At 44.6% G+C, this 26,437-nt stretch overlaps 1 protein-coding gene and 1 non-coding gene across 3 annotated transcripts; both read left to right on the forward strand.

Moving 5' to 3' along the window:
- Positions 1-18,947: 18,947 nt before the first annotated feature.
- Positions 18,948-26,075, forward strand: EIF5 (eukaryotic translation initiation factor 5). Of its 2 annotated transcripts, XM_018082218.2 has the most exons (12): positions 18,948-19,210; positions 20,504-20,700; positions 21,243-21,522; positions 21,756-21,837; positions 22,064-22,236; positions 22,536-22,647; positions 23,304-23,443; positions 23,795-23,953; positions 24,139-24,300; positions 24,523-24,687; positions 24,897-25,031; positions 25,676-26,075. In XM_018082218.2, exons 3-12 carry the CDS (start codon positions 21,451-21,453, stop codon positions 25,766-25,768), a joined length of 1,293 nt encoding a protein of 430 aa, XP_017937707.1. In that variant the 5' UTR covers positions 18,948-19,210; positions 20,504-20,700; positions 21,243-21,450; the 3' UTR covers positions 25,769-26,075. The 2 variants fall into 2 exon arrangements, with proteins under 2 accessions (XP_017937707.1, XP_017937706.1); XM_018082217.3 differs by lacking the exon at positions 20,504-20,700.
- On the forward strand, positions 22,980-23,103 carry LOC112841299. The gene has a single exon (XR_003212910.1). It is a non-coding gene; the product is annotated as a small nucleolar RNA SNORA28 (small nucleolar RNA).
- Positions 26,076-26,437: the final 362 nt, after the last annotated feature.

A 26,437-nucleotide genomic window follows, 5' to 3' on the forward strand; every position in this document is an offset into this window, starting at 1 on the left:
ACACTGCATCACTGTGTTTTCTTCCAAAACCAGAAAAGCATTTACAAGAGACACGGCACTAGAAAATTCATCACTGCTACATGATGTGGAAACTCCGTGAGATTCTTCAACATTTTCTGACCCCTTCTTGTCTTACAGGAATGAAATAAATACCAAGAAAGCAAGAGGTGGGCAAAAGCCTGGGGAGGGAGGCATCGGGAACAGGCAAGGTAAAGGAAAAGGAAGAGTATTTGCAATGCATTCATCTGCTGCCAGTATCAAGATGTATCTCGTCTTTTCATTGCTTCCCACTTCTCAGCAAAGTGGAGGGAGTGCTATATAAAGATTCAGAGACACTAACCCAGGTCCTGAGAGCTGCACAGCACCAACTGCCAGCACATTGGCAGAGTTCCTCTGCCGCCTCCATCACAACCACTCTGTTCATCGTTCACATCAAATTTTTCCCTGCAAAGGAGAAAGACGTGGTCCTCAAGGAACCAAAATTAGGTAATTTCTAAGGATGTCTCTAAATTATCAAGTAAATTGAAAAAGGAATCACTATTTTTTTCCCATCCTGAACAAGCATGTTATCTGCACTGTTATGAACTTAGATCTCCAGCACATGTTATTTACTGGCTGTCAAGAGCCAAGACCCTTGAAAATTAATAAAAAAGAGCATTAAGGCCACATTTCAACAAAGGATTTAAGTAAGTGACTATTTCCTTTAGTTTCAAAGAGAATATTCAGCCCCTTAACTGTACACATCTGTTTAGTGAGCAGGAAATAGTGGTGGACAGTGGTGTATGTTATGCTCCACAACTACATGACATCAAATGCCTTGGAGTCAACAACATCTGAAAATCACACAAACTGCAAACCAAGTTAATACAGCTGATCTTGACACAGCACAGAATCACTGGATTTTAAGGCAGCTGCCTTGGAGCTTGTTTGTTTGAATGAATGGTTCATTAATTATATTTTCTGCACAAGGTTTTAATGTGGAGCTTCTAAGCCAAGTAATACTCAAATGTTCACTGAGGTCTCCTTGGCTGTTACCATACTCTTCACAGTTCAATATAGCTTAGGTGGGCAAAATGGGTCACATGGCAGTAAAAATATAAGCTTTCATGCACAAAACCTGTTTTACATCAGGAAAAATATGACTGCACTGATTTTTTTTATGAGGATAATAAGATGAACTGGGTGCTCCCTAGCCCTGATTCCTACTACCCTTACCCTGCGTAACCATTTAGGTCTACACAGAGGGAAGGCCAGAGAGCTGTGAAATACCTGCTGGATAAAAAAATCTATGGATTTGTGCAAGTGGGACCTGAGTCCTTCATGTCAGCAACTGCATTCCCCCACCGTTTGCATGTGTAAACTGAGAAAAAGCATATTAACATTTTCTTTCCTCTTCCTTCCCAGTCTCGGGGGGCTATCACACCCCAATAAACCAGGAACTCCAGGCTGGACTGTCATTTTATATAAAATATACAACACAACAGATCTTCCGTGGTACAATCAGTTCCAAGAAGAAGCAGATGCATCTTGTGATTATTAATTTATTCTAATATTTTTGAAGGAAGAGATGGGGAGAGGTATTGATATGTATGGCAGGTACTGACTGATATTTAAAACCTTTGGCATTACCATATGTGCCTGGAAATAACTGCCAGTGCTATTAGTTGCTGTCACTGATGACAGCATGTAAATGACTATCTAATCTGCATATACAATTAAATAATTAGGTGCCATATGTAAGAACAGTTATTTATAGGTCTGGAATCAGAGAAAAAGTTTAAATCCCTTCTTTGTAATGTATGTTCTCACGAATCAGATCCTCTTGACCATAGATACAGATCTTCATTACTGAGTGCCCTATCTTAGGTTAAAAAAAATAAATCGAAAAATCACAATTAATATCTCATAGTATTGATTTTTCCCTGTGATACACTGCATCTAGCCTGCTGGCAGGATGTTATAGCTGCTGTCCACAAAATGCCTGGCAACTTTTGGAGCTCACTACGAACAAAACAAGCCAGGAAAAACCTGTCGCGCTGAAGGTCCATCCACTGCATTCAATGAAGGCTTGATCTATTCTTACAAACAGCTGACCTAGATTCTCTGCCTGAATGAGAGCAGTTCCCAGCATCGAGGCTTCTCAGAGAGTCAGAAACTCATGTATCACTTATCATGAGAGACAGGGGAAAAAAGCAGGAGGATATAATCTTAAGGGAAAGCAATGGCATACGTTTGTCATAAAAGCTTTATCCTTATCCCCACGAAGCACTCCCCCGACACACTTCTGCTCTCATTTTGGAGTCTGGAAAGGATTGCAGCCCTCCTTTCAGCACACACAGCAGGCCAGGCAGCCCCGGCTCCATGGAGAGGCTGAGCTGTGCCAAAGCTGTGGGGGACACGGCCGCACAGCGGGGTGGCCAGCTTGCCGCTCCGGAGCCACCCACAGCTTTCCGGCAGCTCGGAGGCAGCTCCTGCCCTGGGCTGTCTGCAGCAAGGCTGTGCCGGATCAAGGACTGCCTATTCCTGTCATGCCAGGAGGAAATGAGCCAGCGAGGTCTGCTGAGCCCTACAGTGCCAGGTTGCGGTGGGATCCAGCTGCAGGCACAGTGCACATCCATTGCCTCTGGGAAGCTAGGGGGAAGCTAGGGGGGGCCTGGGAAGCTAGGCTATGCTATGTCCTACTGGTGAGCCATGCAGGACACTTCTCCACCTGCCAGTTCTCCAAGAGATGGGAAGTGCATCCCGTGGCACTCAGTGACATAAAGATAGTGATATATGGCTCAGAAGGATAGAAAGGTGGGTCAGCCCGGGAGCTTTTCTTCCTGCCTCTGCTACTGACGCATTTTGCGCTCAGCTCCCTAAGATCCTATCAGGCCCATCCATACACCCGGCTCAGTAACCTTGCATATTAACCAGTAATACTCACAAGACCGGTGATCTCCAAGGATGATCTCCAGGAAATCCAAGGATGTCCATCACTGTGAGGGATGCCAGCTTGACACTAGCCCTGTCACTGTTGTCACTGGTGCTGAGCTGCCCACAGAGAGCAGTTCCAGGTCAAGGCCAGTGACACCTGAGCAACATCCCCTCAGGCAGGATGAGAAGGAGCTGGCAGGCAGGGGCAACTTGCTCATGTCCCCCAAGGTACAGCTCCTACTCCAGGGCTATGCTGCAGTTCTGGCCACAGGGACAAGGACAGGGACATAGACTGAGTCCCTGGCGTGTGCAGGAGTTGGGCTCTCAAGAGTGGTTTCCATCGATACCAAAATGTTTTGATCTGCCCCACAGATGAAGACAGAAAGCTAAATTCATATACACAAATACAGGTTCACTGATCATAGAGATATCCTACCCATTATCCAGACATGAACATCCCAGACTGAGGCTACAGAAGAGGATTTCTGTTCATGTGGACCCTCACTGGCTGTACCACACAGGCATAACCCACACATCCAGCCCATGCAGATGGCAAGCAACTGCTGTGGGCCACGCTGCCAGAGAGCATTCCCCTATCCCTCCTCCTCTGAAACCTGCCAAGAAGAGACTATAAGATATGTTTAACCACCTCTCAATTCAGATCTGGTTCAGTAAATGCAAACACTGCATCAAGACTCTGGGTTTTCCTAACCAAATTTTTTTTTTTTTGCATGTGGGCAACATGCAAACTTGGTCAGTATTATTCCTACCAAAACACTTGCTACGGGTGTTATTTTTAGGAAACCATGTGATAGTCTGACTTTTATTTATGAGCACACGGAAAGATCCACTGTATATTTTCCTGTCTGTCTTGTTTGGGGTAGTTTGTTTTTTTAGTTCTTTGGGTAGGTTGCTGAGATCTCAGGCTTCTTTTTAAAAGGCAAAGTTAGACTCAATCAGAAGACCTTGCAGGTCACATTCCTTCGCAGTCAACAAAGCAAAGCACGGGTAGCAGTGAGCAAATCAAACCAGACATGGGCACAGAGAGACTATGAAAAGGCAAGACAGCGATACAGGTAACAAGGGACAAGGATATGGAGCACAGAAGATGCCAGGTGGCTACAGGAGATGGGAAATCAGGCAGAGTTTGAAGAATGATGGAAAACACAGATATTCACAACTCCTGAAAGGGTAAACCCAAGTCCACAGCAACCAGACAGAAGTCAGCAGAAAAGCCCAGCTCAGAACAGAAAACTTGTCCAGAGATTCAAGTTTATTTTCTGAGATCTCTTCTTAACTCTTTGACACAAACAAAATAAATGGAGGCAATGCAATTCTGTACCAGCTTTTCATTCAGCAGGTTAGTGGTCACAACCTGAATGGATATCCATTGGATAAATGAGTCAGGTTGGATCCCCGTGACAGGGGGAGGCCCCTACAGGGGGGGGGCCCTACAGTCAGGATTGAGCAGAGATCCTTTGTATAGAGGTCTCTACCTTCTTGGCTTTCACCTGGCCTATCTGGGGAATCCAATCTTTGCCCAGTGCTCAAGTTAAGAGGCTCTTTAAGTTGTGGGGATGTGAATCCTTTCACTAGCTGTACATGGCCAGTATGAAGTAGTTTACATCTCTGTGGATAACCCAGACAGCTTTTATAAGCAGAAAAAAGACACAGGCATAGGCAGTGCCCTTCCTCTCAAGTGAATGCAGACATCTAAAATAGGCCAGTCAAGCAGCATACCAGCACTGCCTAATTCTCTCCATCAGCAATAGAAGGAATTCAGAATGAGTAGCTCAGACATAGATATATCTATGTCAGAGCAGTGAGCCACAGCCTTAATCTCTGGAAATTAATGACAACAAAGAGTGTCAGAAACTGGTCTCCAGGCCTACGGGTCTTCTGGCTTTCCACTCATATGAAAAAAACCAGATGTATGTGATCTGTGGGGGCACAGGGTCAGCTGTGTGGCTGGTGAATCACTTGCAGTGATGGGCTGCATATCCGGCAATGGAACCAGCAAAAGTTGCTTGTTAGGGCAGGTTATCTCAGCAGGAGGGAAGTTCCACATGGGAATCCTGCTTGCCCACCTCCCCAGGACTCCACCACTAGCCCAAGGCTTCTGTACATCTGGGAAACACCTCTGTCTCTTGGCTTCAAAACAGAGCAGGTACATCAGAATTTGCTGCTGAGAGGATGAAAGCATGGGGACAGACTGCTCCTGCCACAGGGAAAGCGAGGGGGTTGAGCTGGCTGGGAGAGCCTGGTGTTTGCTGACACCTCTTCTGACTCTGTCTCTGCCTCTGCCCAGGACTAGGGTCTTTTTGGGGTCTCAAGTGCCTCTTTGGCAATCCACTTACACATTGGAGACACTCAAATTCAGAAAAGTTGTTTTCATCTGTCCTTTGTAATTGATCTCAAGCCCTGAAGCTCCCATGCCAGGATCTGGCCTCCCTGAACTAACTGCTGATATCGTCTAGGTATCTGCAAAAAGAAACAAGAACTTCAAAAGAAACAACACGGGTAGAGGTAAAGACAACTGGACCAGACCCAACTCAACTTCCAAACTACAAATAACATTGCTTTCTCCAGCAAGACCATGCTGCCACAGAGCATTAGGAACACACTGCAGATGGAGCTACACAAACTACATCCTCCACACAGGGCAGGCAACTGCAGATTCTCCTGCAAACAGAAACAGCACAAATGAACAGGGAAAGGGTAGGGCCTCTTACACGTGGCACAGCATGAGAACTCAGTCTGTTTAAGAGGGAGACAGTGAGAATGATATTCAGGGATGCCCAGGGGTGCTTTAAGAACGTGGGACATATCCTGCAGTCTTGCTCAAATGGCATGGGTGATGCAAGCTGCCTGGAGGGTTAGCCATGTGTCACTGTGTCATCATCTAACACGATTCTAAGATTGCTCTCAGGAAAACCAGTGGTACGTAATAAACATCATGAAGACAGTTTCTTATGTCTCATATTTTCCTTTTTTTTTCCATCCCCCATGTAATACTCACACACAGGTCACTTCTGTTACCTATAACTTGTAACACCTTGCATGTGATGTTGCACTGAATTTTCTGTAACTATATTTTTTTTTGATCAATTAATGCACAAATAAAGCATACTTTGTCAGTCACTGACACATGCACTTTCTATCTCATTTTTTAAAACCAGCAAGCTAATACTGCCTCAAAAAAGAACTGAAAGCAGCAATTATTCACTGTACTCATTAGCAGAAAAACGGATTTCCAACTGTTTCAGTTACCCTCCTGAAATTATGCAGTTAGGAGTTGATGCCAGATTCCCATTTAGCTCAATAGTCTTTTGTAACAGCAACAAACAATAGCATCTTCTTCATTTATCAGGCTTCCCATAAGAGGAAGAACTCATGTTACAGAGGAAGGGCTACACAATCAAGCCTTGCTAGCTCAAGGTACATGGGACTTTCACAAGTCCCTTAGAAATGTCAGTATACACAACACCCAGGAAACTTATGAGTGGCCCAAGAAAAAGTCTGCTCTCGGTAACAGAAGAAGTACTAATGAGTGCAGGACAATAGGCACAGGCAGGCAGGCCAACAGAAAGCAGAAGGAGAAGTGTAATGGGAGCCAGGTTATCAGCTGAACCGTAACACGAGAGCTGGTGCAGGTCTGCTCTGTTGCCCACCAGCAGCATGCACTGTGTCACTGAAGCTCATCAAGCCACCACAGAGGCTGAGGCTGCTGCAGAGGTGAGAAATGCAACTCTTCTGCTCCCACTAAACAGAAAGCACCAGTCCTCACCTCCTCTCATGAATGTGATGTTCCCCTCCTGCTACGTTTCCTCAAGGGAACGTGCATGTGTCATTCCAGTGTAAAGTTGCTGGGAGAGCAAATTCAAGGTCACATCAGACTCATTCTTTAAATAGCCCTTCTTTTTTTTTTCTTTCTTTTTTTTCTTTACAAGCATGAAAGACTTTGTGTCTTTTTCAGAGAGGGTAATGTTTTATTTAAAATGGCCTGCCAGTATCATGAATTTTACATGACAGAAGCTCCATCCCACAACATCTTTATCCTTTCCTCGTTAGTCATCAGAGCTCTGATCCTTCATCCAGGAGATATGGCACATCCCACCAGGAGCCCTGGCACAGGGTCTGACTCATGTTGTTCACAGGACTATCACTTCTCCCTACTGACCACCCCTGAAAAACAGCCTGGCCTGAAGCATCGCCTTAGAGGAGACAGATCTGCTGCATCAGCTCCTCCCCACAATGTGTCCCACAGAAATCCACCCCACGCAGGCTGTTTGGAGATACACAGATGTGAGCAGAGAGCTGGCAGGTCTAGTAGAGCATCTTATCTGCTGAAAGGCCTCTGGAGGTCACAGATAAGCAAACTCAGGCAAGGGCAATGCTAAGGCCATAGACATGCAAGCAAAACAAGACAGGCAGCAGATCAGACGTATCTTCCCATGATTTTGGGTCTAGTGCAGGACTCAGTTGATGTCTGTGGTAATGAGTGTTCAGTAAGGCCAGCTTTTGCAGTAAACCAAATGTATTCAACTCTCAATTAACCATGGAAGATTACTGGGGTTGGGGATTAACCAGACACTCCCTGCCCATAGCAACCACGGCTACACAACCACACCACCACACATGCGGAACATGTTCTGGGCTGTGCCCCACTTTCACCCCAGCATGTTAAAGCTGTCCCTGCTCAGCACAGAAACTGGCAGGTTTCTTACATTCCTTTCACATGCAGAATACCTGAACAAGTTCTTATCCCCTGACTGACATATAGCCTGTAACAGCCAGGATCCAGTTTTATCCAGGTTACCCCATCCCACCTTTTCTTCAATAGCTGAAAGCTGACGATATTTAAGTGAACCAGCCAACACTAAAACAAGAACACACCACGTAGCCTGCAAAAGCTGTCCCAAGCGTTAGGCAGCTGGTACGCTGACACCGTTGCCTATGTGCTGAGTAATGATATCTCTCTATTTCTTTGTGCTCTCTTACCCATCTCTTTCCATCTGTTGTTCTTGGCATCCACTTGGATCATATGCTGCTCAAAGCAGGGCTTTCTGTTAGCGCCTAGGAGGTAATCTGTGACAGGGCACTGCAAAATCAGTCTGATCAATTCACAGGAGGAATTAGTGAACTGGAGTCGACACTGTACAGGGACATGTGTATGAATGGGTTAAGGATGGTGCGTCTGGATGGAAAACGTGACTCAGAAGTGTTACTAACACTATTCTTTCTCGTGTCCGTAAACCTAGAGCAAGAAATGGGAGACATGGAGTGGGTAGAAAAAGACAGCAGGCTGGCGGGCAAGCATCTCTCATAGACAAATGCACTAAATTACGGCTACACAGATCAGATGCTGAGAAGAGCAGAGCATTTACAACTCCTACACACATTCCCATTTCTTCTCTTATAGCTATTAACTTTGCATGCTTCTCTGTTTTGTTTTTGGCTCATTTTTCACACACATAGCCCAAGACTTGGATCTTATCATGTATCCCAGCGACTTCCTGGCATATCATGCGCATGCACAGCTACACCCACAGGTTGAGGCATCTCTTTCCCTGCCTTCTGTACACGATGATAGTGCAACTATGCCGGTCACCAGGACAACAGTCACAGCCTGTCAAATTGATAAGAAGTTGGTTGGTTGGGTTCATGCTCTGAAAGAGAGCAAGACAGGGGCAACAATCGTAATACATGGCAGTGAACTGCAAATGACATTTGGGTTTCCCCTTAGGGAGCCGGAATAAGAACGAACATGAGAGTAACAAAGAAAGAGGAGAGTCTGAAGAGGCTTGCTGTTTAACTTTTAAAGCTGTACAGTTAATGGGAAATGGGAAAGATTCAAGTAAGACACAGGTTTGGAGCTCAGACATGGGGCTTATCTCTGCCCTCCCATGTAAAGGGAGCAGTTTTGAACATACATAGTCCAAATTTCCAAAAGTGATCATAACCAATGGGCTCAGAGGTTGTCACTGTTGGACACCAGAACAGCAGGCAACTGAAAGAAATAAGCTTTTACATTGCTAGAATTGCCTCTCACTAACAGCAGCCAGGACTGCTAAAGGACTGTACTACCTCAGGACAACATCCAATATATCTCTTGGCTGGACATGAACTCACTGCAAAACAGCCCCACCAAACAGCCCCACCAAACAGCACCAAGCTGAATCCAGAATCAGGGCATGCCACTCAAGAAAACTATTTTGCCAAGCAGGCATTTGGTAGATAGTGGAAGTCAAGTTGTAAATCCAAACTTTTGAATGCTGTCAAAGTTCAGGGAAGCACAGACCTGGTATCTCTCATGTTCAGTCTTACAGCTTCAAGGTCTACAGTCTAACCATTTTGCAAGTGCAGAAATAGATATGAAAGACAGTCTGAAAAGAGAACCAGCGGTAACTGCAATTGAAGTCCATTTTATCATGTTATCTATAGCCTATGGTAGGATTAATGGTACAGACACAATTAATCAGAGTGGTAAAGCCCTGTCAGAACAAAAAGGAACTGTGCATATCCAGGTGAAACAAGAATTCTGATAAGACTATCTCTCTAAAACTGATAAGAAACACTGTCCTGTCTTTTTGAGAGATACTCACGGACACAGCAGGGCTTCCACCAGAGCAAGACTTGCATTAGCTGTGTTCAAACAAAGGTCTGGAAACACAGGTCACATTGGTCAATCTCTAATCTAAATGGGAACAGGGAAGCAATACAAACACTGTCATGTTGTATGACATGGGATCAGGCAGACAACAGCCAGTGATAAAGGGGTAGGTGATGGTTAAAGGTCTCCTCCCCACCTTTGCTCCCCACTCCTTCCCAAACAGAGCTTGAGCCTCTGTATCCTGTGTCTCAGCTGTGATTCAGCAGTGAATTTTCTTGATAAAAAGGTGCCCCAGCATTCATACATCCTCTCCATCCCCTTGCCTGCACATTAGGGAGAGGGGAACTGCAAGCCAGCTGCACAAATATCTCTGGCTGGGGATGAGATACACACTGTGGTCCAACACATTCAAGGTCTTTCTAAGCACAATAAAGCAATGCCAAAAAACCAGAAAAATATCATCAAGGCCATACAGTTGGATTTCTTGCATTTGTTCTGCATCTCACTCAAATCAGGCAGGCATAATGCAGGGAGACAAAGAGGCCTTTCTCAGCAAGCAGCGTGGCGTGCACTGCTGGGTCACCTCAGGCGGCTGTCTGTCTGCCCAGTCCCCTTTACCCTGTTTTGATTGTAGCTGCATCCTTTCTGTATCAAGATGTGGATACTTAATGCACGCTCACCTCTGCCCCCAGCTACACACTGTTTCTGCTTAGCTAATGCTTTTCTTGGCAGGCTCAGCCAGGCAAGTCAGAGTTCAGCTTGCACCCCGGTCAGCTGAAGCACAGATGACTGGCTCCGGGAAATGCTGCAGAGACATGGCCAAAATGAACTGAAGTCACTTACAAGGAACTGCAAATTGCCCTGTGTTGGTACTCAGCCAGTTTGATTCTGGCCCATGACCGGGCATCCAGCCACAGCCAAAGGACAAATCAACAGGAGTTTCTGCTGGGACATATTATGAGGAGATTTTTCAAAGCAAGATTTAAGAACAGAATACTGTCTGTTCATGCCTTAGCAGCATGGAAGCACAACGACAGGCCCTCCGAAAACCTTTGAATACAGTTAGTGTAAGTGAGAAACGGACAAGATAAAAGACACAGAACAAGGGCTAAGACATACGGCTTTTCACAGCTCTGGCACAGCTCTCCCATCAAGTGATGCATGCCAAGCTTTCAAAAGTGCTCAGAGCAAATGGCTGAAGCTTAGTTGGTCCTGAGTAAAGGCTTACAAATTTGACTTCATTTTATCTGATATTTTATTTATCTGTTGAGAAGCAGTCATTAATTATCGCCCTATGAAAGAGACCACTGTGGGAAACCCATGATTAGTAACTCTCCTTTGTTTCATGTGTTCTTATTAGCAGGTGTTTTGGAAGAATATATTGCACAGCCTCTTGCGCAACAGTCCTGTGCAGAGTTCAGAGACGCAGGGAGACAGACCTCCCCAACACCGATCACGTAGGTTGGAATCACTACAGCAAACACAGCACTATTTGCAGACCTGGAGCACAAACAGGCAAAAATCAGGCAAATCTGCCACAACCCAAAGTTAAACTACAGAGCTGCCTCTTTAAAACCTTTGCCAGGGTAAGAGAAGACCTGAGTGGTTTACTCCATAGCAGGAGACAAGGAGGTTTGTGCTGACTGTCAAGCAACCCAGCTAGCAGGCTGGGACTTGGCAGCCCACCACGACTTTGGCTGCTTCCCCCCTGCTCCAGGAACAGAGTAAGCTGGGGGTGCCTGCACACACCACAGCATATGCCTCCCATGCACCCAAATTAGCACAGTGCCAACAAGGGGCAGGGGCCGAATCATTCACCCTCCTGCCCACCTGAACATTTTTCAGTGTGCAGAATGCAGTGGCTCAGGACTCTCTGCAGAGGAAGCAGTGGGACTCCCTCGCATCTAGGAGAGGAGGAATTTCAGGCTTCATCTGTGTGACTCAGCTGTTTACTGTAAGTCTCTGTGGGAGCAGCGGTGGCACTGAGATTCACAATTCACTATCAATAAAATAAAAAGAAGTTTTTTCTAGCTTGTGCTAGTAAGCATCCTCCAGAGCACAAAGACTCACACAGAGACTTACCCTCACAGCAGACAGAATAAACTATCAAAACCCCTTGTCGCAGCATTCCTTGTCTCAGTGCACCAGGAAAAAAAAAGGCAAGTAGGGAAAATAAGAGCTTTCTTTAGCCACAGTAGATGCAACTAATCAAAAGAATTGGATATCTGCAAATTAAAAATAACTATTTATAAGCTATCTTTGAAGACAGAACTATTATATCTATATGGCCATAATCAGGGATAAGTGCACAGAGCCACTACCAGGAAAGATGCCTCAGAAGTAAAGTCTCTGAGTTAAACTGGCACATTATCCACTGGTATAAAATACTGCATCTCCATGGACTTTAATGAGCTCACAGACATTTACATATGACCTTCTAGATCCCACCTGCACCCACACACCCTCCCTAACTTCGTCTAGAACAGAGAATTCATCCATCACCTGGTCATCCATTAATCTGTCAAATGTGCAAACAATCAGAAATGAGAGGAGCTGTGTATTTATTACGCATTTCTGAATAAGTCATGCCAAATATCTAGGACAAACAATACATTAAGCCCTAAAGAACCCTCTGAAAGCTTTTTGCCCGCTGAAGGCAACAATGAAAAAGTAACATGATAGAAAGGGAACAGTAAATCATTCATGAGAATGATTAAAAACAAACTGTGGGTGAGGTGCAGCAAAACACTAAAAACAGCCAGCATATTCTTTGAGTATCTCATCTTTTAGAGGATCAAGTGGTTGTGAGGAACTTTTAGAAGTACTACTTTGTGTTCTTTACTGCAAAGAAGACATACCAGATATAAAATCCATGGAGAACTGTACGACCACAACTTACAGCTTATTCAGATGCCCCATGACTACATGAGGCACTGAAGCAAAAATGCTACTCTACTTGAAATTACTTGTGCAAACAAGGCTTAAGAAAAAGGCATGTTAAGGCCACTGGTGAAATAAGTATAAATTAGACTCCCAAGTGCTGAATAATGCTTTGTACCAGTGAATCTCACATGCACACAATCATTTTGGAATCCTAAAATCAAGTTCTGAAAGAATTACAGCACCAAAATATTTACAGCTACCACATAATGTAATTCAGTTGTTGGTGCCATAGTTTCCTATATGAGTGTAGTAGCCACAAATCATGTCATCATTAACATCTCTGACATCAACTCTATGAAAAGGCTTGTTTCAAGAAAGCTTGTTTCCTAAGACTATCTCAAGTAAAAAGTTCAAAAACAATTAATGTGGATAAGATTTTTTTTCTTCAAATAACACCCTTGAGCTTCAAGGGAAAATTCAGCCTACATTATGCCTTTGAGCCTTCATTGGCACAACTGGGTGTCTTAGAACTTTTGAAAAAATGTTCTGAAAATAGTTCAAGGCAGTAAAATCCTTGTCAGAAAGTTCTGCCTTCAGTGTCTCCTGGGTCGTTCTCAAAAACAGAAGTCTACATTAGGTCAATAAAATCATGCTAGACTTTACAGTCAACACCATGCTTGACCTGGATTCATATTCAAGGATATTTTTAGCCTCATTTCTTAAACAAGTAAGATTCGTGCAATGGTGGAGTGTGTGTTCATGTGTGTGCGTGCACCTGCCTGTCTCTTCAGCCCCATTTACCTGTTCCTGAACCCACTAGATAATTCCAAATACAGTGACATTCATGGGTAGAGTGAGACATTATTAGTGCTTCTAGTCAGCTTTTTTAGGCATCAAAGAATCCCCACGGGTCAAAACCATACTTAATTTATTACACCACCCTTGGAAACCATGTGTGTTATCTGCTATTTTAACGTTGCTACTAGTCTATGTAATTCCCTAAGCATACATAACACTTGGCATGTGCAAACCATAGGACAAAGTTTCTGCCTCTATTTTCATATTTTAAGTACCACTCCCCCTGCTTTGTTTTTCAGTTTGGCAAATAATTTACTTTAGTAATATAAATATTTGAGCTGCAAACCACCAGAGCATTCAAAGACTTTGGCACTGCATCCCAGTCATGTATTATTTGCTTCATTACAAAAGGTAATCCCTGTGTTTTTATTAGGAAGCTCACACCAGCTGTTCTCGGGCTGATGGCAAAATATACCAAACAAGCAGCAAATTCTCAACCATGATGTACAAATTCAACATTACCCACTACAAGACCTGTAGTTCCCTGAAAAATACCTTCAATGTTGCAAGAGAGGCAACTCTTTAGGGATTTAAAATCAGACTTTGGAGGGAAAAAAACTATCTTTTCTGTAATGTGCTGTCTGTTTCCAAAAGCACAGCTCTGCCCTTCCAGGCAAGCAGCACCTTCAAAGGTTTTGTTTTGGAGAATACGAAGATTTTCCTTTGCCTTCAAACCAGCCTTTTCTTTTGCTTTCAGCACAAGCATCAGGGATACCTTCTCCTCTTCTAGATCTGCCAGCAGAAGCACAAACATTATGCCTGAATGGGCCTCAGTACTGCCTCCAAACGCCAGCCCTCCCAGCAATGCCCTTGTATTGTTCTAAAGCAAAGAAACTCCTCCGTGCTCGAATGAGTAGAACAGATGAGCTAAATATGCTATAACCAACAGCGCAGATCCCCAAAAACAAGCTCAACAGCCACACTTATGCTCACAGGAGAAGGGCTTTAAGAGCACTTAAGATCTTCAAGGTCTCCCCAGACTGGGAGGAAGTTTGGAGATAGGGTCTCAGTACCAGGGGCTACCACACCTTCCTCTTAGAAAAAGTAGAAAGCCAACAGGTAACTCTAATACCTCATTACTGTTTGTTACTACTTAAGAGTTCACATCTGCTGGGAAATCAATACTGATAATCACAGCACTGGTTGCCAGACAATCAGAAGCCAAAGAAAGAGGATGAAAGAGGATTAATCTGTGAAGGTGTTGGCAAAGCACATGACAGCTGCAGAGGACCTGAGCAATTTCTGTAATGAAATGGAAATGAAAGTGTAAATTGCTAAAACGGTGCTGGAAGAGAGATTTAACTCAATGCACAGGCAGATTCTGAAAGCCTGTGCTATGACACAGGCTATTCTGAAGCCTGGCTATGACAAGTAGCAGGGAAATGTAAATGCAGTGGGTACTAATGGGCATAATGAACAGGCAGGTAGCTTTGACAGCATGTTCTCAGCTGGAAGCTATATTCCCAGGGACTCCTTATCTTCCACATCCACTTCTTTCAGCAACCATATAAATGTAGCAGGCAGATTTGCCAACCACAAGCATGCGAGTGCTGCATAATGCTACTGGCTGCCAGTTAGGCCCGTAGCCAAAGCTGCTGTCTGGACAAACTGAGAAACCTGGCTTCCCTGATTCCTATCGCCAGCACACCCACCTACTGCTGAGACACACAGAGAAAAGACAGGTCTCCAAGGCAGGGACTTCGCTGCTATCAAATACTAGTTTATATTCTGCAGAGAAGTTGTTTGCCTCCCCTTGCTGAGGTGACTCCCTTACATAGGCAGACATACAGGGAGGGCAGAGGGAACCTCACTGTGCCTATTGAGGACAACAAGAGATTTGGAGCAGAGCTTGCCTCGTGCTGTCAGCTGACGCTGAGCACATTCAGGGCACTCACACCCAAACACTAGCTGGGAGATTTTAGCATTTCTGCATAGTTAAAGAAGCAATAAAAACAACTATCTTAAATAATAGCTACATGTGTGTCTAACATCATACACTTGCTCTCTTCTTTTTCTCTGTTTACTAACTCCTGAACTACTACTAATAGCTAACAAGAATGATGGTGTTATAGAGCATGGAAAGGAGAGCATTTCACAAAGTGAGTCTCCCCAGGATGACCAGTGAGGTGCTGAACAGCAGTGACTGTGGAGCTCCTGAACAGTAAAATCAGAATTAACCTCTGCCCTTGTGACTGATCAATGTCTAGTGTAAATCCCGATGGATTTTGGACCCACCCTTCCCCAAACGTTGTATATTCCAACCTGGCATGTAAATAATTAAACTTTCTCTACACATTGCCAAGATAGGAAGAAGAAAGACTATTGCTATTCCACTTAACTATAGATAATCTTGACCCTCCTTCCATCTCCTGAAATTACTGAAATTACAGCCAAAACTGTGAAGATGGCACAACAAGGAATCCCTTACTCAGATGCTCAGGGTTCCTGCCTGCACTGGGCAAAACAAGAGCTCTGAACCAGCCCCTGGGAGATAACACATACAGCTTATAGCAGAGACAAAACATTCTCTAAGGCCAAGGTTACTGAATGGGTACTGAATTAGCCAGCCACGTCACTGAGAGAGGACAAACTCACGGAGTAAACCACAGACAGGACAAAAAGTTGCCAATCAGAGATACAAAGACATGTGATTACAACACCAATTTTTTTGGATTTTAAATATATTAAGATCTTTGATAGAATTTTATTTCGCTTCATTACCACAGGCTCTGATTTTTTGTTATTTCTAATAAAAACTGACTAAGGCAACATAGAACGAACTTAGATTATTCAAGGCTGAATGGAGCAATAACAAAACATTTCTGTGATAAGCAAATGCACCCTAAGGTCCACTGTGGAAAACTTTCTATTCTCAAACATTAAACCACTTGCAAAACCTGATTTACTAACGCCATTTCAAACATCATGATTACAAAAGTATATCTAAAACCTGCTTAGTTTCTACCAAAAAAATGCAAAACACACAAGTGGTCTGTATTTTGAAGATCACACAAGCAATGTAAACTATGAACTTCAGGATTCATAAAACCATGATATTTTAAAGTGGGAAGAGAGAAAAGATTTTTCTGTCTTGTCCAAGCTATTAAATATTCAAATGAGCAAACTGCAAATATTAAGATTCAGTAAAAAATATTTGAGATCTGATATTTAATACTAATGAATTTTCTATTGAGAAAAAAAATCAACAACTAGGCAACAAGAAGTCATTAATCCACAATTTTAGTCTCGTTTGTATAATCCAGGAGAATGTTATATGACTTCACTTGGATGGAGCCTGCTTTTTGCAGAAGAAATACCATCTTAAAAGGTACCTCTTTAACTAAATTATGTCAATTTATATACTATATATATATTAAAAAAATCTTTATTTATGCTACTAATTGTAACTGTTCAGTTATTCATTACGTAAAATAGCACCAAATCCAGGGTCTCTTTTCCCTTTAGTAGCTCACTAAAGTGGTGTTGGCAGCAATAGGCTTTAACACTTGTAATTTATTAACCCCCTAGGTGTTGTAAAATCAAGCTAAAGCCACAGACAGGAGGCATTTAGCAAGTTATATGTGCAGCATATTTTCACAGCAAAGGATTTCCTGCTGTGCTTTTCTTGCCTCCCACTTTTTTTATGACTTTTTTCCCCTCAAGATATTTTTGGAGATGCTTCAATATTCTGCCCTAACGCTCTTGCTCACATTTCAGAAAGTGTTGTGTGTTTATCAAGGAGATAAATAACATATCCTGAAGAATTTTTTAACTTTTTCAAATGCAGACATTGAAGTCCAAGACAAACTCGCAAGATGGACTCTGCATCCCTGGAAGTTTTCAAGGCCAGGCTGGATGGGGCTTTGAGCAACTTGGTCTAGTAGAAGGTGTCTCTGCCCATAGAGGGGGGATGGAACGGGATGATCTTTAAGGTCCCTCCCAACCCAAACTATTCTATGATGCTTTACAGGAGAGTGTCCTGGCTACGAAGACCAGCTATTCTGAACGCTGCAGCTGCCATCACGTAAGAGGGTCTTGTTAGAAAGCACTGTAACGAGGGCAGCTGCCATCACGTAAGAGGGTCTTGTTAGAAAGCACTGAGATGAGCACATTTTTCTCTGTTGCTCCAGCTGAGAGAACAAGATCTTTTATTGTTGTGTGCCACCAGAAGTGTCCAGAACGATAGCCCAGCTTTTATGATTTCTGTTTATCAGTCACTTTCATATTTGAATGCAGTTCTTCTGCATATCAGACCAAAAATGTTCCAAGATGAACTTGAACAGGAGGGGTGTTTCCTGTGACCACATCGATGTGATATCAAAGCCAGCCAGGAAACCTATGCTTCAAAACTAACTTCAGGCAGGAAGAGATTCAGAGTATATAACATTATCTAATGTCACTACTAGTTTTATTGTTGCTCCCTCTCTTTTCCTCTGTACACCCACAGAGCCATCAAAAAGCTTTACAACATTATTCAGTAAGACAGTGACAGGAACCGAGGAGCATTGTTCTGCTGGGGAGTGTTTAAAGGGGTAAGAGAGCTGCTTCACCAATCAATTCATAAAGTCAGGAAAAAGTTCTTTGCCACTTGAACATTACTGACAATCTAAAATAACCAAAATATGTAGTTCTTGTGATACTGCAAGAGTGCAGATGGAAGAAGATGGGAAAGGGTAACAGGGAAGAAAGGACCAAAGTTTCCTGCTTTTTCCGTGAATGTAAATCCAAACATGCATTTCACCCAGGGTCCCAATTCAGCTACATAGGGCTGGCAACACTTTATATAAAGAATATCGTATGTGCATACGACACTTGTGTCATCCTCTGTGAGGCAGCCCAGGCACTCAAAGCCACCCATCGCCGAGTCTTTATGACACTGAAGTTAAATAACAGGCTCTTCCCTGCACCCTGAAAGCCGGATGTACAGGAAAAACACAACTTATTCAGAAGTTTAATTGCTTTAAATCATTTGTGACATAGTTACAGTGATGTCAAGCATTCGGTCACTGCCCTCCAGGCAGCCGGTCGCCTCCCCGGCAGGGAGGGCAGCCCTGAGGGGCAGCCGAGGACGGCGAAGTCTCTCGGCACACGGGGCAGTGCGGTGGGGCTAGAGGGGGCTCGGGGCCCCCTAGGAGCCCCCTCAGTCCTTCAGAGTCCCCTCAGCCTCTCGGAGCCCCCTCACAACGTCCACAGCCCCTCGGAGCCCCCGCAGAAACCCCCACGCCGCCCTGACCCTTCAGCCGCGGCCCCTCCACACTGACTCAGCCTACGCAACTCCCGCCCCCCCCCAGCCCGTCCAGCGCTCTCTCGCGAGACTCGGTCGCTGTAGACGCGATGTCCTTTGGGGCACTGGCAGGGGGGAGGGCGAAGGGGGCGGGAGGTGAAGCCAGGGCTGCCTTGATTGATGGCAGTCTTCGCCAATAGACGGTGGGAGCGGCGAGGTCCCGGCCAATAGCTCCGCTCCGAGGAGAGCGGGGAGCCAATGCGGCGTCGGTTGGGGGGGCGCGCCGCTGGCTGATTGATTCCCAGCTCTTGGCGTTGTTCAGTCGGAGCGAGAACATTTCATAAGCAGGTTGAGTACGCGGCAGCCATTTGCCGGGCCCGTCCGCCGCCCCCTCCTGTCCTCGCGCTGCGCGCCGCCAGCCGCTCTCCCTCCCCCCTTTCCCCTTCTTCTCCCTCCTCCTCCTCCTCCCTCTCCCTCACAGGTGCCGCCGCTAATGATGCCCCTGATTGTGTCTTGCCCGCAGATTGCCCGGCGCCGCTCTCCCTGCTGATACCGCCAGCCCCAGGACGCCGGGACCCGGAGGCTGCGGCGTCCGCCTCCGCTTCCCTCTCCGCCTGGATATAAGCGCCCCCTCGGCCCTGTTCTCCTTGCACAATCGGCTTCGTCGCAGCCCGGGGCGAGCAGCGTTGGGTTTATGTCTTTATTGGACGAAAACGGTGAGTGTTAGTACTGGGGCAGGGCGGGCGAGGGCAGCGGGGTGAGGCTATGGGGAGCGGTTTGGGCTAGGCTGGGGCCTCGGCTTGTCGGTAAACGGCGGATAATGGGGAGAGGCTTTTGTGTAACGAAGTGTCCGGGACCTTGAGGAGAGGAGGGAGAGAAGCGACGGCGGGAGGGGAACAATTGAAAAAAAAAGAAAAAAACAAACTAAAACCGCTAGAGCTTCACTTGCCGGGTTTTTTGTTCGTTTGTTGGTTGGTTGGTTTTTCTTTTTGGTGAGGCTTCTTTGGGGTTTGTTTGTTTGCTTTTTTTTCCCCCCTTAGTTATTTATTTATTTTCGTGCCGCCGCCATGCGACCGAGACAGATGGCGGCGGCGGGGCCGCGCCTCCGCGCTGTGCGGGAGGGGGGGCGGTCTGGCGCAGCTTCCCGGCGCGCCGCGGGGGGGCGCTCGGCCCCCGCCCCCGGGGGGGAACACTCGGGGGCTGGCCCGGGCGGGGGGTGTCCGTGTGATGGGCGCATGCGCGGCTGGGGGTGCTCCCCCCCGCAAATCTCGCAGCGCTGACTCAGTGCTTTAATTGCTGCATTTATGACTCATCACGAGCGGGGCGGGGACGCGGCGCTGTGCGGCAGGGAGTGGGTCTCGCCTTCCCGCTCTTTCCTCTGTGCAAGGCGTATGGGGGGAGGTGGTGCTTGGGATGAGGTGTCCTAAGGACCAGGAGAGGGAGCTTCAGCCTGCGGCAGACAAAAGCGGTAATCTGGAAGGAGGGGAAGCGCCGCGCTCGTTCTGGGTGCTCGGTCACCGATATAGCCACTGCCGCAAACGCGTGGTCAGGCTGCGCGGTGGTTCTTTTTAGATATCCCTGGGGAAGGAAACCTCGTGTTCGAAACAGAGTCCGCGGTGTACTTTTTGCTGAGGAAGGGTAGAACTGCGTCTGTGCTAATGTAGAACACAAGGCTTATACAAGTCTTAACTGCTTCTGTGTAAAGAATTTGTAAACCTGACCAGAGGGACTCGGATCATGTTGCATCATAGATGTGCTCTTACGTGTAAATACTAAGAAGGTTACTTTAATGTGTCAGCGCTTCTGCCATTAATGATAACATGATGACGTGTCAGAGTGGCCATGCTCTGTAGTCAGGGTTGCCTGTGTAGTCAGCCAATTGTGGCTTAAGTACTCTTAGATCTGATTATAGAGGCACATGTTAATTTAAATATGTAAATACTGCTGAAGGCAACATTAATAATAGGATTCATCCTCCTTCCCCTTCCTCCCCCTCCCCTTCCCACAAGAAAAAAAATCATCTGGAAAAGCTGCTGCACTGCTCTGTACCTCTGCATTGCTAGGCTTTCTACAGTGAAGCAACTTCTGTCAGACTTTATCAGGCTTATTGTTAAGTCAGAACTCAACAGAAGCTGCTATGAGAATCCATAAGTGAGAGGGAGAATTACGTAATTTTCAACTCTTTTCCACTCCGATCCAAAAACTGGTAAGCCATGTAAAAACTACGTTGGGCTACAGATTGCTGCTGCTTCATCTTACTGATATTTCTCAACATTGTGATAGACTTCCGTTTGTGTGATAGGTTCATGCTATGCTGTGGAATTTGAATCTGATTTCCAGATCTTTCTCCTGATTTCCTCTGCCCTGCCACATGACCCTTATGGTGCAAGATTCATGGGTCTCCATAATAAAACAAGCAGTGTGCCCTTCCTTACTGATCCCAGAACTCCTGGAGGAGTTAATTGTACAGAAAATAGTCTTAAGCTGTTCATTAGTTTTTGGATAGTAAGAGAGGGTGGAAAGCTTCGTAGGTATAGTTAAGGATAAATTCCTTAGCAATACAATCCAAGGTTGCTATTTTCAGTTCCATAGGTTGAAGAAAGTTATAGCATAAAGAACATACTTCTTTTTTTTTTTTTACCCTATATTTCACCCTAAATATAATCCCTTGCATAGCTTTGTAGCAAGAGCGGATTGATGCGTTTTAAGCTAAAATGAATTTTTTGTTCTGTTTCTTAATACTTGCAGAGCTGTTGCGCAGCCACTGGTACCTGTATTGGGGAAACATAGCATACAAGCAAGAACCTTACAGCCTCAGTGGCGAAAATTTTTTCATGTCAGAGACCGAGAACTCTTGCAGTCGTTTATGTCATCCCGTCTTCTCCAGACAGAAGATACCAAAAAACTGCAATCAAAGATCTCTTCATCTTATTGATAAAGCTACTAATAAGGCAAAATGTCTGTCAACGTCAACCGCAGTGTTTCAGATCAGTTCTATCGCTACAAAATGCCCCGTCTGATTGCCAAGGTAACTTCCTAAGCAGTAGTGGGAAGCACTCCACTTGGTCTCCCAAGAGGAGAAAGAGGTGTGAGAATATGGTAATACTTGGCCACTCAAAAGGTGGGGACAGTGTCTGCTTATTTCTGTCCAGACTAAGGAGCTGCAGTTCTCAGCAGAATTCTGGTGTAGTTAAATGGGGAATACAGACCGGGTTTGACTGTTGCAGTCACTTGACTTGGAATACTATTTGTTTTCTTTAGGTGGAGGGCAAAGGAAATGGAATAAAGACGGTTATAGTCAACATGGTTGACGTTGCAAAGGCGCTTAATCGGCCTCCAACGTGTAAGTAGTGTGGAGTGACACAGCATTTTTAATGCTTTTGTGTTTGAAGTGGTAGTGTTAATAGCTAATAAAGCATTAATACCATTCTTTAAAGATTGGTAGGAAAGAAATGTGATTATCTCAGGATGAAATAATGAACAGAAAGAAGCAATAGCGTATTTACTGGCTGTTTAAAAATCACATTGAAGGTACAAGGGAGGTGGTGTTTCCTGTGCTTTCTCTACAGATCCTACCAAATTTTTTGGTTGTGAGCTGGGAGCACAGACCCAGTTTGATGTTAAGAATGACCGTTACATTGTCAATGGATCTCATGAGGCGAATAAGCTGCAAGACATGTTGGATGGATTCATTAAAAAATTTGTTCTCTGTCCTGAGTGTGAGAATCCTGAAACTGATCTGGTGAGTGCTCTCTTGTCTGTATTAATGGTGACACTATGGAAACACTTCATTACATGTTTGTGCAAGTGGTGCAAAGTTTAAAGCTGACTTGAATATGAAAAGAAAACCCAGTACACATGCTTACGCTCTTTGGGAAAGCTTTAAATCTATAACAGTTAAAAACTGCTGAGCTAAATTGCTATTACTTAACTTCCTCTGCGTTAATCCTGTGGAGATGATAATGTAAAAGTCAGGTTTAGGCTTTAATGCGTAATTGTTTTGTAAATGAAATGTTAACTGAAGATTGTTCTCTCTTGCAGCATGTCAATCCTAAGAAACAAACTATAGGTAACTCTTGCAAAGCCTGTGGCTATCGAGGCATGCTTGACACAAACCATAAACTCTGCACGTTCATTCTCAAAAACCCACCTGGTAAGTGCCTTTCCTTACTTGCTGAGAGCAAAGAGAACTTATGTATGAGTGCTGTTAATGAAAAAGAAAAATAATTAGCTCACAGCTAGTTGGAGTGTAAAAAGGCTCCAGCCTACTCCTAGAGTATGTTTGGGGGTCAGGATGGAGGAGCTGTGCTCTGTCTTTTTCCTCATCATGCTGTGTCCTCCCAGGTAGAACTATTTGTGAAGAGCTGGATTTACCCGTGCAGGACAGCTTAGGAGGAGGAAAGGTAGTTAGCAGTAGCTCCTGGCAGTTCCTTAAAATCAGTGTGAAGTAAAAGGGTAGGAAGTAAAAAGAGTAATGTTCTGTGCAAGCAACACTCTGTAGTAAGCATCTAGTTGCCTGCTGCAATTTAAGCTTGCAAGAATAGAAAAGTCTAACCTATTCCAGGGGTCTCTGCTTTGTGAGGTCACCTGTTATATAGACTTGGACAATGTTGGTGAGAAATAAGACCGTGACTGGAACCAGGTTTTTCCCTGCCAGATGTACATCTGCCCTGAGTGTATTTGGGGATTGGTACTACACATAACTTGCTGCTAATGAAAGCATCCAGACCCACATAGGGATTTGGCAGAGGTGCAGGGATTTTGTAGCCTGCTCTAGTTCATAGAACAAACATTAAAATTCACTTTCAGAAAGTGGTGACACTGGTACAGGAAAGAAAGAAAAGGAGAAGAAGAACAGAAAAGGCAAGGACAAAGAGAATGGTTCTGTGTCCAGCAATGAGACACTTCCACCCCCACCACCAGAGGAGATTACTCCTCCACAGGTTGTGGTAAGTAGAAGGGAAAGTGGGGAGATAAGGGTGTGGTGTCTTGTTCTCATTTAAAACTTAAAAATCACTGGCATTCCCTGCTGGTCAACATTGCACAAAAACTTAAATGTTGGAATATATAGAGAGAGGTAAAAGTGCACTTGAAGTAACCTTACAGAGGGTTATAAACTAATGTCTAGCTTCTAGTTTCCATTACTTCTTTCTCTTTTTCTGTGGTCTTTGACTTGCAAATTGTACTGTAAACCTTTCTTTAGGTTTGTAAAAATGCTCTCAAGTTGGTATCATTTCTACCCTTGTCTATTACTAAACCTGCAGTAACACTGAATCTCTTGGTTTGCTTTTGTGTTTTAGGAGGAGGAGGATGATGATGACTGGGGTGAGGACACAACAGAAGAAGCCCAGAGGCGTAGAATGGATGAAATCAGTGACCATGCAAAGAACCTCACGCTTAGTGAAGACTTGGAAAGAACTGTGGAGGAGAGAGTCAACATACTGTTTGATTTTGTGAAGGTAGCTATTCTCTGGTTGTTTGCTTTAGTGGTGTAAAGTGTTTGTAAGGAAACTAAAAGCAACATCTCTAAGCTTCTGTCAAAACACTGTTTCTGCCAGCAGTGGGAAGGGAAGGGTTGCAAAGAGTGTTGGCCCAGACCTCAAGTGGCATTAAAATGTTTCTCTCTGTACTCGTTTCCCTGTAGAAAAAGAAGGAAGAAGGTGTCATTGATACTTCAGACAAAGACATTGTAGCAGAAGCAGAGAGACTGGATGTGAAGGCCATGGGCCCGCTAGTTCTCACTGAAGTCCTTTTTGACGAAAAGATTCGTGAACAAATAAGAAAATACAGACGTCACTTCCTTCGTGTAAGCAATTCCTTCTTCTGCACTCACTGTTCTGTGTGTTTTATAGCAATAGCTTGGTACTGTGAGGAAGAAGACTTACTGTAGTGTTTTGCTTTTAAACTGCTCCTTACCTAGGGAGAACTGCTGGGAAGGGATAGTATGAATTGCTGTAAACCTTGTAATTCAAGGTTCAAAGAATTCAAAAAGCTAATTGAATCCCTTTTGCATTTATCACAACTCTAGTTCTGCCACAACAACAAGAAAGCCCAGAGGTACCTTCTCCATGGCTTTGAGTGTGTGGTAGCCATGCATCAGTCTCAGCTTATTTCGAAAATACCACATATTTTGAAGGAAATGTATGATGCAGATCTTCTGGAAGAAGAAGTCATCCTTAGCTGGGCAGAAAAGGTAAAGGGTAGTGTTTTATGTACCTGAATGTAGTCTGTTGCATCTGGCTTCTGTGTTCTGGTGTGATAGCTTGTGCTGAGAGAAACCTTTCCAAAAACGGGCTGTTGGAGGCAGTGAGTCAGTTTGGAGGTCCAGGTTGGGTACTTGCTGTGTTTGGGTGTGATCTGGTGTAAACTCTTCAGCGTTCAACCAAAGTCTGTGTCTTTCAGGCCTCAAAGAAATACGTTTCAAAGGAGCTTGCCAAAGAAATCCGTGTCAAAGCAGAACCATTTATTAAATGGCTAAAGGAAGCTGAAGAAGAATCTTCCGGTAATGAAGAAGAGGATGAAGATGAAAATATAGAGGTAGGAAAGGCTGGTTCATTGTCAGCTCCAAGGCTGCATTGTTTAAGTCTTGTAACCTTTTCCTGGTGCAATTTGAAATAGCTTCCTTGGTGTATTACTGTGCCCGTTGGGAACTGGAGGAACACTCCATTCCTAGGGCCTGGTCAGAGCGTTCTTGCTACGCTACACTAAGTGTAAGAGCATTTGGATAGCCCAAGACTGTCACTCTGGAATGGTACAGTCTCTGGCACAGTAGCAGCTCATGTAGTAGAAGGTTGACGGGGGGTATCATGCAAAAAACTGCATGTTCTGAATGAGTTAGTGGGGGGATGTTTGTTAAAGCAGCTGATGAAAGAATAACTGACCATTTTCCTCACAGTTTAGGCCTAGATAAAGTCTGTTAGTTACACTCCAGGTGGCTGTGGCTGGAACAAGTTTTGCATGTGGATGATTTGGTTATTTTCCTGCCAGTACTGTACACTTCTCTTCTTGGGTATGAGATCCTGCTTCCTGCAGATGCACATGCACAGCTCTGCCTTACAAAGCAGCTTGTTAAGTGGGTCATGGCCGTGGACAGGAGGGTGGTTGGTGGGTGGGTGTTACAGTTAGTCCAGTGCTTAGTGTCAGTCGGTGCTGTAGTAAAAGCAAGTGTCTTGTCTCCACAGGTGGTGTACTCTTCAACTGCCAGTGTACCTAAAGTTGAAACTGTGAAGCCTGCAAACAATAAAGATGACGATATTGATATTGATGCCATTTAAAGTGATGCAACATAGCTTCCAGCATAGTAATGCAAACTTCTCTGCGTTTTCTGCCAGAAGTGTGATTTGTATGTGCACAAACTGAAATGGCTTAACATCCTGCTACTCTTTGTACTCTAAAATGTATCTTTTTACTGTGACTGGTCTTGTGTAACTAAGCCTAATACCAAGGAGTCAGCACGTCAGTGAACTGATCTAGTTTGCAACTGGCATGTTCTATTTTGTTTTTCTAACTTGTGTTGGACACATACTTGGAGCACATTTATACAGTTGTGGAAATAAAGGATTTGGTTTTGGTCAATCTTCATTTGTGACTCAACCCCCTTATTGCTTTTCCAAGTAAGTATTTACACAGCTCATTGAAATCTGCGAAGTTGAAGACTCTTGAATGAGACAGGAAAAAAAGCCTTAGCCTGGAGGCTGTTCCAGCACTGGAGATTTGAAACCTAAGCAAGAAGCAGGTGTTGAGTAATCTACAGTGTGTGGCTGCCAGCTTCTTAAAACAGAAGTCAGCTGTCTGCATTCTGATCCTTGCCTGCTTTTTCCTTAAAAAAATATTTCCACTGGTGTTCACTGCAGACCTTGGGTTTTGGTTTGGTAGGGTTTTTTCCTTCCCTGGAGTTTTCAACAGCTCCAACTACAGGACTAGAGCTGTGGAGCTGGTACTGC

The sequence above is a fragment of the Manacus vitellinus genome, unplaced genomic scaffold, assembly GCF_001715985.3.
Source record: "Manacus vitellinus isolate BGI_N305 unplaced genomic scaffold, ASM171598v3 scaffold_6_pilon, whole genome shotgun sequence".
Classification (NCBI taxonomy): domain Eukaryota; kingdom Metazoa; phylum Chordata; class Aves; order Passeriformes; family Pipridae; genus Manacus; species Manacus vitellinus.